This window comes from Schistocerca nitens, chromosome 7 (genome assembly GCF_023898315.1).
Source record: "Schistocerca nitens isolate TAMUIC-IGC-003100 chromosome 7, iqSchNite1.1, whole genome shotgun sequence".
Classification (NCBI taxonomy): domain Eukaryota; kingdom Metazoa; phylum Arthropoda; class Insecta; order Orthoptera; family Acrididae; genus Schistocerca; species Schistocerca nitens.
In genome coordinates, this window is record NC_064620.1 from 139,193,490 (window position 1) to 139,207,490 (window position 14,001).

The window sequence follows — 14,001 nt, forward strand, 5'->3', positions numbered from 1 at the left end:
ACCGTAGGTGCAACCACAACGGAGGGGTATCTGTTGAGAGGCCAGACAAACATGTGGTTCCTGAAGAGGGGCAGCAGCCTTTTCAGTAGTTGCAGGGGCAACAGTCTGGATGACTGACTGATCTGGCCTTGTAACATTAACCAAAACGGCCTTGCTGTGCTGGTACTGCGAACGGCTGAAAGCAAGGGGAAACTACAGCCGTAATTTTTCCCGAGGACATGCAGCTCTACTGTATGATTAAATGATGATGGCGTCCTCTTGGGTAAAATATTCCGGAGGTAAAATAGTCCCCCATTCGGATCTCCGGGCGGGGACTACTCAAGAGGACGTCGTTATCAGGAGAAAGAAAACTGGCGTTCTACGGATCGGAGCGTGGAATGTCAGATCACTTAATCGGGCAGGTAGGTTAGAAAATTTGAAAAGGGAAATGGATAGGTTAAAGTTAGATATAGTGGGAGTTAGTGAAGTTCGGTGGCAGGAGGAACAAGACTTTTGGTCAGGTGATTACAGGGTTATAAATACAAAATCAAATAGGGGTAATGCAGGAGTAGGTTTAATAATGAATAAAAAAATAGGAGTGCGGGTTAGCTACTACAAACAGCATAGTGAACGCATTATTGTGGCCAAGATAGACACAAAGCCCATGCCTACTACAGTAGTACAAGTTTATATGCCAACTAGCTCTGCAGATGATGAAGAAATAGATGAAATGTATGACGAGATAAAAGAAATTATTCAGGTAGTGAAGGGAGACGAAAATTTAATAGTCATGGGTGACTGGAATTCGTCAGTAGGAAAAGGGAGAGAAGGAAACATAGTAGGTGAATATGGATTGGGGGGAAGGAATGAAAGAGGAAGCCGCCTTGTAGAATTTTGCACAGAGCATAACTTAATCATAGCTAACACTTGGTTCAAGAATCATGAAAGGAGGCTGTATACATGGAAGAAGCCAGGAGATACTGACAGGTTTCAGATAGATTATATAATGGTAAGACAGAGATTTAGGAACCAGGTTTTAAATTGTAAGACATTTCCTGGGGCAGATGTGGATTCTGACCACAATCTATTGGTTATGAACTGCAGATTGAAACTGAAGAAACTGCAAAAAGGTGGGAATTTAAGGAGATGGGACCTGGATAAACTGAAAGAACCAGAGGTTGTAGAGAGTTTCAGGGAGAGCATAAGGGGACAATTGACAGGAATGGGGGAAAGAAATACAGTAGAAGAAGAATGGGTAGCTCTGAGGGATGAAGTGGTGAGGGCAGCAGACGATCAAGTAGGTAAAAAGACGAGGGCTAATAGAAATCCTTGGGTAACAGAAGAAATATTGAATTTAATTGATGAAAGGAGAAAATATAAAAATGCAGTAAATGAAGCAGGCAAAAAGGAATACAAACGTCTCAAAAATGAAATCGACAGGAAGTGCAAAATGGCTAAGCAGGGATGGCTAGAGGACAAATGTAAGGATGTAGAGGCTTGTCTCACTAGGGGTAAGATAGATACTGCCTACAGGAAAATTAAAGAGACCTTTGGAGAGAAGAGAACCACTTGTATGAATATCAAGAGCTCAGATGGAAACCCAGTTCTAAGCAAAGAAGGGAAGGCAGAAAGGTGGAAGGAGTATATAGAGGGTTTATACAAGGGAGATGTACTCGAGGACAATATTATGGAAATGGAAGAGGATGTAGATGAAGACGAAATGGGAGATAAGATACTGCGTGAAGAGTTTGACAGAGCACTGAAAGACCTGAGTCGAAACAAGGCCCCGGGAGTAGACAACATTCCACTAGAACTACTGATGGCCTCGGGAGAGCCAGTCATGACAAAACTCTACCATCTAGTGAGCACGATGTATGAGACAGGTGAAATACCCTCAGACTTCAAGAAGAATATAATAATTCCAATCCCAAAGAAAGCAGGTGTTGACAGATGTGAAAATTACCGAACTATCAGTTTAATAAGTCACAGCTGCAAAATACTAACACGAATTCTTTACAGACGAATGGAAAAACTGGTAGAAGCGGACCTCGGGGAAGATCAGTTTGGATTCCGTAGAAATGTTGGAACACGTGAGGCAATACTAACCTTACGACTTATCTTGGAAGAAAGATTAAGAAAAGGCAAACGTACGTTTCTAGCATTTGTAGACTTAGAGAAAGCTTTTGACAATGTTGACTGGAATACTCTCTTTCAAATTCTGAAGGTGGCAGGGGTAAAATACAGGGAGCGAAAGGCTATTTACAATTTGTACAGAAACCAGATGGCAGTTATAAGAGTCGAGGGGCATGAAAGGGAAGCAGTGGTTGGGAAAGGAGTGAGACAGGGTTGTAGCCTCTCCCCGATGTTATTCAATCTGTATATTGAGCAAGCAGTAAAGGAAACAAAAGAAAAGTTCGGAGTAGGTATTAAAATTCATGGAGAAGAAGTAAAAACTTTGAGGTTCGCCGATGACATTGTAATTCTGTCAGAGACAGCAAAGGACTTGGAAGAGCAGTTGAAGGGAATGGACAATGTCTTGAAAGGAGGATATAAGATGAACATCAACAAAATTAAAACGAGGATAATGGAATGTAGTCAAATTAAGTCGGGTGATGCTGAGGGAATTAGATTAGGAAATGAGACACTTAAAGTAGTAAAGGAGTTTTGCTATTTAGGGAGTAAAATAACCGATGATGGTCGAAGTAGAGAGGATATAAAATGTAGACTGGCAATGGCAAGGAAAGCGTTTCTCAAGAAGAGAAATTTGTTAACATCGAGTATAGATTTAGGTGTCAGGAAGTCGTTTCTGAAAGTATTTGTATGGAGTGTAGCCATGTATGGAAGTGAGACATGGACGATAACTAGTTTGGACAAGAAGAGAATAGAAGCTTTCGAAATGTGGTGCTACAGAAGAATGCTGAAGATAAGGTGGGTAGATCACGTAACTAATGAGGAGGTATTGAATAGGATTGGGGAGAAGAGAAGTTTGTGGCACAACTTGACTAAAAGAAGGGATCGGTTGGTAGGACATGTTTTGAGGCATCAAGGGATCACAAATTTAGCATTGGAGGGCAGCGTGGAGGGTAAAAATCGTAGAGGGAGACCAAGAGATTAATACACTAAGCAGATTCAGAAGGATGTAGGTTGCAGTAGGTACTGGGAGATGAAGAAGCTTGCACAGGATAGAGTAGCATGGAGAGCTGCATCAAACCAGTCTCAGGACTGAAGACCACAACAACAACAACAACAACTTTTCCGTAACAGTTTTTTAACCATATCTATTTTGTTACCGTTATTCATCTCTATTCTCTTAACGGTATTAATTTCAGTCTCCCTATCTTTTTCGCTCATAGGTATATTGACTGCCCTATGCACGAGACTACGGAAAGCAGCTTCTTTATAAGCCTACGGATGGCATGAATCATTCGGGATCACGGCATCAGTCGTAGTTTGTTTTCTATAAACGGAGAACGCATGTTTGTTGCCCTGCTTTTTTATATTCAGGTCCAGGAACTGTAAACAATTGTCAGTTTCATACTCCACGGTAAATTCTATTTTATTATGTGCGTCGTTGAACTTTTTTACTATTTCCTCAATGTCCTCGCGGGAACCATCGACAAGTAACAGAGTGTCGTCAACATAACGTTTGTAATAAACAATTTTATCCATAATGTTATCGTCAGAATTTAAAACTTTATCTTCAAGGTCGTTGATAAAAATTTCCGCCATAGTTCCTGAAATACTGGACCCCATGGCTAACCCATCGTCCTGAATATAAAATTTGTTATTAAACGTAAAATAATTAAAACTTGTAATGAGCTGTAGGAGTTCAATAAATTCAATTGTCTCTTGTGTTGAAATTTTACCGAATTTAAGGAAATTTCTCTTAATGATTTCTATAGTTTCGTTAACCGGAACACTGGAGTATAAGTTCTTAACAGCCAACGAAACCAAACGGGAAGTGTCAATGACTGGCGTACCTTTAATTTCACCTATCATGGTCATACTACCACGCACCGAATAGTTATTTTTATGCACATAAGTCTTTTTCAGAATTTGGTTCAACAATTTCGTTATTTTATATGCTGGACTATTTCGACCGTTAACAGTCGGACGAACCGGATGCAGATCTTTATGTATCTTCATCTGTGATCTTAATTTGGAGGCCGTTGGATTCATGATAACACATCTTCTTTTTTCGGCTTCTGTCAGCAGGAAGTGTGTGCGTTTAAGAACATTTTTTAGTTTTATTTGGAAATTGGCTGTTATGTCTTTCGGAATTTCCGTAATGCTATTTTCGACAAAAAACGCTAAGGTCTTCGAAACGTACTCCTCCTCTTTTAATATTACGACCGTATTCCCCTTATCTGCTTTTGTGGCAATAGCTTTCACTTCATTAAGTTTTTTATTTATAGAATCGACAGTTAGTCGGTCTGCTCTAGTCTTATGACTGACACTATTTCGCTTATTTAGTTCATTTTTTACTATTTTATGTAGCTCATGACCGACATGCCCGGTTTCATTATTATTTAGCTTGGCAACATGCGTTCTCCGTTTATAGAAAACAAACTGTAGTGTCGGCAGACTTGCCAACACTACGCACACTAATTGAAAGAGGCGGCCAAGATGCACGCGCTAACTCACGAAGGATGGAGTGAGGTCTGAAACAGGAGACTTAATGAATGCTATAAAGAAAAGTACGTAGCTTCTGGACTACTTAACTTTTAATCCGTCCTTGTATACATCGTTCTTGATGAGACATCTGGAGATTGTGGCGATACAAGTGAGGTTCTTTAAATACAAGCTATCTATGGCTAATGGCGCCTTGCTAAGTCGTAGCCATTAACTTAGCTGAAGGCTATTCTAACTGTCTCTCGGCAAATGAGAGCAAAGGCTTCGTCAGTATAGTCGCTAGCAACGTCGTCGTACAACTGGGGCGAGTTCTCGTACGTTTCTCGGGACCTGCCGTGTGGTGGAGCTCGGTCTGCGATCACACAGTGGCGACACGCGGGTCCGACATGTACTAATGGACCGCGGCCGATTTAAGCTACCACCTAGCAAGTGTGGTGTCTGGCAGTGACACCACACGAACTACGACTGATGCCGTGATCCCGAATGATTCATGCCATCAGCAGGCTTATAAAGAAGCTGCTTTCCGTAGTCTCGTGCATAGGGCAGTCAATATACCTATGAGCGAAAAAGATAGGGAGACTGAAATTAATACCGTTAAGAGAATAGAGATGAATAACGGTAACAAAATAGATATGGTTAAAAAACTGTTACGGAAAAGTAATAAGCGCAAAAAGAAAAAACCTGATGGAGAGAAAGTGAAAATTATCACGATGCCATACTACGGAACAGTCTCACAAAAGATAGCAAATATTTTTAAGCCATACGATGTTAAAATAGCTTTTCAGACTAATAACCTAGTGAGGTATAGCCTTAAGCACGATATTGGCGAGAAGAGAAATAAGTTTGAAAGATCGGGAGTTTATAAGATTCAGTGCAGAACTTGTGATGCAAAATATATAGGGCAGACAGGAAGATCATTCGCGATCCGGTATAAAGAACATAAAGATGCGTTCAGGTTAGGAAATTATGACAAATCAGCTGTTGCGAACCATATATATGAAACAGGCCATCCCCTTAATAGCATAGAAGATAACGTAGAAATATTGCATGTAGAAAAGAAAGGGAGGAAACTTGATTTACTAGAGGAATTCGAGATAGCTATCCATGAAAAGAAACAAAGCAATATTCTAAATGCACAAGATAATTTTAAAGAAATGAGATTTTTTTAGCGGGTTTTTAGAATTATTTTAGGGTAGGTATGCGACTTTAAACTTGTAGCATGTCACTAACGGAGTTGCGAGAGGCTAACGATGGCAGACCAATGCAATAAGGAAATAAGGCGCCCAATAGAACAGCGTTACCGTCAAGCACACGACTGTAACCACGCCACAACACCTAGGCACGTCAGTCCACAACAGCTCTCGAGCCGGCACAGTGCGACAGCATACTTGGTAGCTATGGGACGGCCATCGACTTGTGTCAACAACTTCAATGTAAGACAAGGACCCACAGTCCAATATACTTTTAATTCTGTTTCACTCTATGGACTTCCCAACTATTCGTGATGGTATTTTGTCTTTTTAGTCCGTTTAATTTCATGACATAGACTTTACAACCTGATGATGAGAGCATTGTCTCTTGAAACGCGTTGTTAAAATATGTATAAGAATCGCGGTTGAATGCTAACAGTGATAACCAGTATAACGACAACTGCTACCTCGACTCCATAATGGATTATATCAAATAATATGTATAAGTCTCTGCACAAGTGGACCAAGAGAAAATCGAAAGAAAACAGAACAATGCAGTATGTCAAACGTCTAAAACATCAGGAACGAATGTTATAGAGCACGAAAAACTCATCTGAAAATCATTTCCCGAAACACCTCGTGCAAAATTTAGAGCAAACGGAAAGCAGTGAACGCAGTCTGATGCAAGGATCTATAGAGAGGGCGAGCTAACGTGACGGTAGGCTCTACCTTTTGCCTGATCAGTTCCATCCATGTTTGTTACTCAGTGTGAGACTGTGTTCCAGGACGTCTCGGCCCCTGTTCACACATCTCGCATCATCGAACAGTGGTGTTGCGAGCACGAGAATGAATTGCCGCATCTCCTGTGCCCACCACACGCAACATATCTCAATATTATTGAACGTTTGTGGTCTGCTTTGGAAAGAAGGGTGCATGATCACTATTCACCCCCATCATCGTCACCCCAACTTTGGAAGAAAAATGGTATACGGTTCCCTTGAAAACTATACAGTTTCTGTATTTATCCACTCCGAGACGACTGGAAGCTCTACACATATTAGGCAAGATAGTGTGTTGTGTGTTTGGTGTCTGCATGTTTCTGTCCACCCACTGCAGCTCGTAACGCAGGTCAGCTCACCTCTGGGGTAGTAGAAGGGCGCGCAGTGGCAGAGCGCCAGCAGCAGGTTCCGGCGGCACTCGCTGATGCACGTCTGGTGGCTGTAGTCGTCCGCCCACGACAGCGAGCGCACCTGCAACAGGGCGGGGGCGTGCGCAGTCTCTCCCTGCCGGGCGAGCAACACTCCGCTGACAGTACACCGCACAGCGCTGTTGACATAGGGATCACAGTAGATGGCACACTTACAAGGAGGGGTCCCCAGCGGTGCGATCGAACTCTTGAAACTGTCTGTACGGTGATGTATGTTAAGATCCCAGGTATCACGCACTGCAGCAATTCACAACAGTGGGCCCTCATTGGCGAGTGCAGGCTTTCAAAATAATGAAATAAATAAAAAATAAAAATAATTAAAAAATAATGTGGTGGCTCACAACTACGTACCCTCCAACTCAGAGTTGCAATATTAAAAGTTTTGGCTGGTTTCGTTGTCCAGGAGCAGGGATTCGTAGTTGCCGCATTACAGGCCAAATACTGCTGATACGATAAGAATACGCACATGAATCGAATCGTCGAAGCAATTGCGAATTATGAAAGTAACATATAAATTTATAAATGAAAGATTGCAATTAAATAAAATCTGCAGGCACTATCTTAACGACTTTAAATGATGAGTACGATAGTAGAAGTACTTTTGAGAATGCGATATATTTCTGCAAAACACTTATTGGTGTTGATGGTCCAGCAATTAAATAAAATATAAGTTGAATAACAGGGAAACAATAGATTCCTACAGCACGTAATTAGTTATGAACAACAACACAGCTCGCGAGACATTCACTTCTAAACGCACACTATGTCTTCACTGTAGAAGCCACGGAAATCTCACAAGTGCACAAGTCGGCACTCCAAAGTATATCTATCTGGCGCGACCACGCGCAAACCGCTCCACACTCTCCAAGTCTCTGCCGCACCCGAGCGTCGGTCGCGCCGTCACGTCCAGCACTTACCGTATCCTGTCCGTACTCCTTCCCCACTTCCATCGAGTCTCCCCATTCACGAGCGCTCTGATTGGCTAGAGCGCTCCTGCCCTGTCTTCAAGCTAATGCACACTCGCAAACATAAAACACTTTCGAAATACTGGATTTACATTTCAATAACGCTGACACACATTATTAGATACATAAACAAACATATATCAGAGGAATAGAACAAAAGATAGGCCACTAGCCTAATGTCTCTGTGCTTTCTATAACACAGTAAATATTTAACCAATTTCTTCATGAATAGTATATGTCGGATATAAACAAAGACATAGATGGATAAATATACTTATAAGCATGCTGCTACCGTTTTTTCGTGTAACTGTGGAGTACTTAAGGCCTGACGCCATCAATAGTAATCGGCCATTTTGATCTCCAGTAACTTATGTACTATTCAGGTTACATGCCTGTAATTTATACCAATTTAGGTTTACACTAACAGCTTTCTAAAGACACGTCGAACGACGAAATCGGATGAAGCGTTTAAATTTTGGAAATTCGTTGTTGGGTGTTACTTGTATGATTTACCGTCAAATACTAAACTTTAAACTAGTAACGAAATTGAAAATCTGATTACACCATCAGAATCGTCGTGCAAATAATAGTAATGTGTGTGTTTCTTTTTGATGTATCATGATTCATCTGGCTACTATTAATTTCTATACGAACTGTGAAATGTCCGCCATTGAGGTTTCACAAGGTCCGCCATCTTTGGCCCTTCCGGCGCACAGCATCACCAAGGAATTCCCAGCCACGTGCTCGATGGACCACGTGCTCCGGCCGTTGTGGGGCACCACGCGGATGCTAACGAGCTCGGCCCTGCCGCGAGGTCCGAACGGTGGCCGCCAACTCTGAACTTAGAATATTTCCAGGGCGCCGCAACTCGCCCGTTACCTCACAGGGGTAACTAACGAAACAAAAATTAAGAATTTTATGCGATAATAGCGGTAAGAAGTTTCATTATGTAGTGCGGTTGCATGGTGTAACGGATATAGTAACAGCTTTGCCTGCAGGTGGTTATGGGTTCGACTCACATCAGGTGCACTGAGCCTTTTTTTATTTTCAAATTTTTATCGAAATGACTTTGATGGATACAAGAACAGCTTTGCATGCAGGAGGTTTCGGGTTCGACTCTCAAGAGGAGCACTAAATTCCTTTTTATTTTCAAAACATCATCGAAACGACTTTGATTATCAATTTTATTCATCTAATTGATTTAAACGTAACTTTTTAATTCCATTCCTTTGTCACATAATTTTAATCATAATAATTTCTTCATCGGATCTCATTTTTCTTCCTGCTATTCTTTCTCCACTTGAAATCTTTGTTCGTGAGTTTATAATCAATTTCATGTATTAATATCGATTTAATTTCTTTTGTTTTATCACCCTGTTGTTTTGTCCACATTACTGTGTTCATTATATCTATTTCTCATTTTGCCTGAATTTCGTTTTACTTATAAACCCGTCTTTTATTTAAATTTTCCTCTGAAGTGCAACAGGTATTTAGGTATATTTTAAATGTTTGTACGACAGTTACCGTTCAAAAAAAGTGCAAATCTGGTAACAAAAATACGTTTTTCACACCATTGCACAAATATAGACAGATTATTTCATCTTTTGTCTTTTAAACAATAGATCAGCATTTTCAAATGCTCAGACTTCGTAATAGGTAAATGTAATAAAATTCATATTCACAAAAATTACTATTGGAAAAAGAATGTTATAAACAAAAAATGAAACAAATTAAAAAGTTTATACGGTGATTAAAATGATGTGACAAGGAATAGAAATAAAAAATTACATTTAAACCAATTAACTTAACAAAACTAATGATCCAGGTAATTTCGATAAAGATCGAAAAATAAAAAGGATGAAATTCGAACCCACAAACTTCTGCATGCGAAGCTGTTGTCCTACCCATTACACCACGAAGCCACACTACGTTATGCACCTTTTCTTAACGTAACTGAGTATCACACAAAATTCTGAATTTCGTTTTTCGTCCATTATTTGCAAAAGAGATCTTACCAGGGTGAATGGCTTCAGTTTGTGATACCTGGGATCTTAGCCTACATCACTGTACAGATAGCTATAAAAAGTTGATCGCACCGCTGAGGATCTCTCCTTGTTAGTCCAGGTTGGATCAAGATATGCAAAGTAAACCAGGACTCCATTGACGAAATCTCAAAGACTGTTCGGGGATATTTTCCGAGTACACTGGTACGAAGAAGACTTGTCCGCTGTGGCTGGGTACAGAGTAATTGCATTTCCTTTGCGTACACGAGGTCGAAGAATGACATATTTTATTCCAAGTATACATTCTTTGCTGCATTATTATTTCCTCGTAGTGGTGCAAGCTACACGACGAGCCCGTTTCGGCGAATTGCCACTATCAAGTGTACCTAGGTATAATATTGTTCTTTACGCCAATGTTAGTCTATATCTACATATGGCACCTTATGCTTACGTCTTAGGCGGTATGACATATGGCACCTTGGAGCATAAATGTCAGCTGTGTTTTCGTTATGATATTGGCACCATGACTATCTCTGATAAATGAAACGCAATCACAGACGTTCCGCGAAACAGATATTCCATTGTAAACATACAGCATCGCTGGAGCCGAAGCTGTCAGGAAAGCTGTCAAAACATAACTATACAATATCATGCAAAAAAGTAAACATGTAAGTAACGTGGTAATGTTATAACAAAAGGCAAGCGACATTTGTGCTGCAAGATGCCACATGGACCACGTCATACCAGCTAAGATGTAAGCATAAGGTGCCATATGTAGACATAGACTAATATAGGCTAAGGAACAACATTATACCTATTATACCATCTTCACAGACACACTTGATAATGGCAAATCGCCGAAAAGAGATTGTCGTGTAACTTGTGTCACTACAAAGAATTAAAAAAAAACTTGTACTTAAAATGAAATAATTGCATTTAGTTTGATTATGTACTCTATTTATCTTCGTTCCCGTATTGTTCTCCTCCGTTCCCCGTGAACCTTGGACCGAGGTGAGGTGGGATGGCTTGCATGCCTCAGCAATAGAGATAGCTGTACCATAGGTGCAACCACGAGGGACAGGTATCTGCGGAGAAGGGCAGATTAACACGTGCTTCCTGAGCAGGGCAGCAGCCTTTTCAGTAGTTGCAATGGGCAACGGCCTGGATGACTGGCTGACAGGGCCTTGTAACATTAGCCAACACGGCATTGTTGTGTTGATGCTGCGAACAGCTGAAATCAAGGGGAAACTACACCCATCTTTTTTTTTTCCCCCGAGGGCATGCAGCTTTACTGTATTAGTTAATCCTTTATAGGTTTGTGGTCGATATTTTAGCCACACCACATAAGATTCAAAATCTTTGTAATCTGATGCCTCTAAGCGACCCTATCGCATTCACCTACTGCATTTTTTGGGACCAGTCTGTGGCCAACAAAGCAACCACAATGAGCTTACGTTGATTTGTCAACACATGGTAGCATTCGTTGTACTTTGTGGTCGATAAAGTAACCACGAAGCAGTCTCAGCAGTGTGTCGTAATTTAGCTGGTAAGTCCTTACATTTAGAAAATGTAGTCTATTCGTTATGATTTTCTAGTATAATGTTGATGTAGTACAGAAATCTACCTCCAGTTTCACTGTATCTACTGCGAATCGCTGTAAAATGAATTTTTTGTCTCATGTTTGCAAGAAGACGTACATAATCTCGATTTTCCTTTATTTTACGTAATACTTCAGTTGTAAACAAATACTTCTGCACACGTTATATTATGTATTATGGTACCTAAGTATTTGCTTGACACTTTTATCAAACAGTATCTAAAAAATAGCATTTCACTCAGATGTTATAGGAAGTTTTACAGTATCTGAAACTCACGTCAGTGCAGCAAGGTCGACGTTTTGTGAGCAGAAAGCTGCATAGAGCACGGTAAGCCGAAGGAGAAGTTTTCAGTGCACGCAATATGTCTTAATTTTGCTGATAGATAAGTCTTTACATTTTTAACAATGAATAGATTTATCATAATACTGTAGTGTAATAAAGACATGCCAATGGTAACCTGCCTCCAGTTTCACTGCACCAAGTACAAATCATTGTGAAATGAGTTCATTTGTCTCGTGATGGCAAAAATACGTACATGACGTTAATTTCCCGCGAATTTATCGTAATATTTAAGTTGTAAACAAATACATCTGCACAAGTTATTTTGTGCTGTTATGGTACCTCAGTATTTACTGTGTTTTTTAGCAAGTAGTTTCAGAATTATAATATTGCACTCAGTAAACAGTGTTAATCTGCATTCTTGCTTCTATATCGATTCTTAAATACTTGCACAAAAATTACAATGTCATAATATCAATAATATTTCTTTATAATTTATTGGGATCCTGACCACTCGTATAATATACGGTGCCTAGGAATCAGTTTTCTCGGATAGCTAGACAACAATCCAAGCAAATCTTATAAATGGAGTTTATTACAATACGTTAGATTGACCATACTTAACTTTGCCTTTTTACAAATAGGTGTCGCAAGCGATTGGCGACTGCAAATAATCAATATCCTTCGATGTATACAATTTGCATGCAAGCAATTAGTATAGATCATAAGTCACGACTAAAGAGTTAAGATGACGGCTCGTCTTCCAGTGCGGCTCTTCTGGTGCGGCCGAGGCTGGCTGGAGCGGCGCTTATATTCTCTTAGCATAGGTGCCGCTCCTGTCGTGGTGTCTTTCCAGTCTACTGGCTGACGTCGTCTCACAGCCTTATCTACTGTGAGGTTCCAGGGCGACGTGCTGGCGCTTGACGTTACGACGGAACACTTTAGATCATAATGGCTTGGTGAAAATCAGTCTTCAACCCTTATGGGAAAGAACAGCTTCTCTTGGGCAATGCGTTAGAAGACATCGGCTTATGAAGGAGACACAGATGAAGAGGATGTTCTAGTAGGAACATCCAGAGGATGAAGGTGACTCAAACAATGAAGAAATGTTAGAATATACTTGTAGTTCACAAACAGATTCTAAAATTTCTAATATCCCAGTAGATACTCCACATCAGCTGAAGTTTTCTAAACAGAGAATGAACCCATGTCAAATACTTTTACTACTATTTGGTCCTAGAGTTCCTAGGTGTGGATGGATGAACTTCATTGCTGCACCAACAATAAATTAGTGTGCTCTTTATAAGGGGACTAGCTTTCTTGCTGGGAACACTAAACCTCTGTCACATCTAAAATTTAGAAAGATTCTGGCAACGAGCTAATTGGAAGTTTCTGCTCAAAACCGAATATGGTAGCAACACCCAGACCAAAAATTGGACTTAGTAGGTCAAAATTTCAAAAAAGAGCTACAAGATTCCAAGAGATGCAATTCAGGAATATAGCTGTGCGTATGGCTACAGTGGGTGCATCAGGGAGGTGTGCATTTTATAGGATACGAAGCAAACTTAAACGTAGTATGTTTAGCGTGACTGCTTGCAATGAAGCTTTGAGCAAACAACACTGTGAACCCTCCCCCCAGCAGAACTACGTAACAGAACAAATCAGTTTATGATTTAATGTTTGTGTATCCTATATGCATTTTTATGTACGTGTATAAAATAACAAAAGATAACAATAAATGAAGCTTTGTTTTCTTCTGTTTACTGCTGTTTCAATAAAAGACTCTGTTATCACAATTTGGTTAAATTACCGATAACAAGAATATTTCCGGCAGCTATGGACGAGCGGTTCTGGCACTTCAGCCCGGAACCGCGCTGCTGCTGCGGTCGCAGGTTCGAATCATGCCTTGGACATGGATGTGTGTGATGCCCTTAGGTTAGTTAGGTTTAAGTAGTTCTAAGTCTAGGGGACTGATGACCTCAGATGTTAAGTCTCATAGTGCTTAGAGCCATTTGAACCATTCTGAACAAAAATGGTACTTCCAGAGAATGGAGTGTGGCCAATATTTTTCCAAGCATGAAAATTTATAGTAATTAATACCATAAGATTTTTCAAATCTTAAATATTTTTTATGTATCTGGGTATGAT

At 40.3% G+C, this 14,001-nt stretch overlaps 1 protein-coding gene across 1 annotated transcript in view; it reads right to left on the minus strand.

Annotated features, from left to right (window-relative positions):
- Positions 1 to 14,001, minus strand: part of LOC126195504 (pickpocket protein 28-like) — a 119,228-nt gene that overhangs the window by 55,321 nt on the left and 49,906 nt on the right. Inside the window, exon 7 of the mRNA XM_049934132.1 lies at positions 6,940 to 7,084. Coding sequence (XP_049790089.1) covers positions 6,940 to 7,084 — 145 coding nt within the window. The remainder of the gene's footprint in view (positions 1 to 6,939; positions 7,085 to 14,001) is intronic.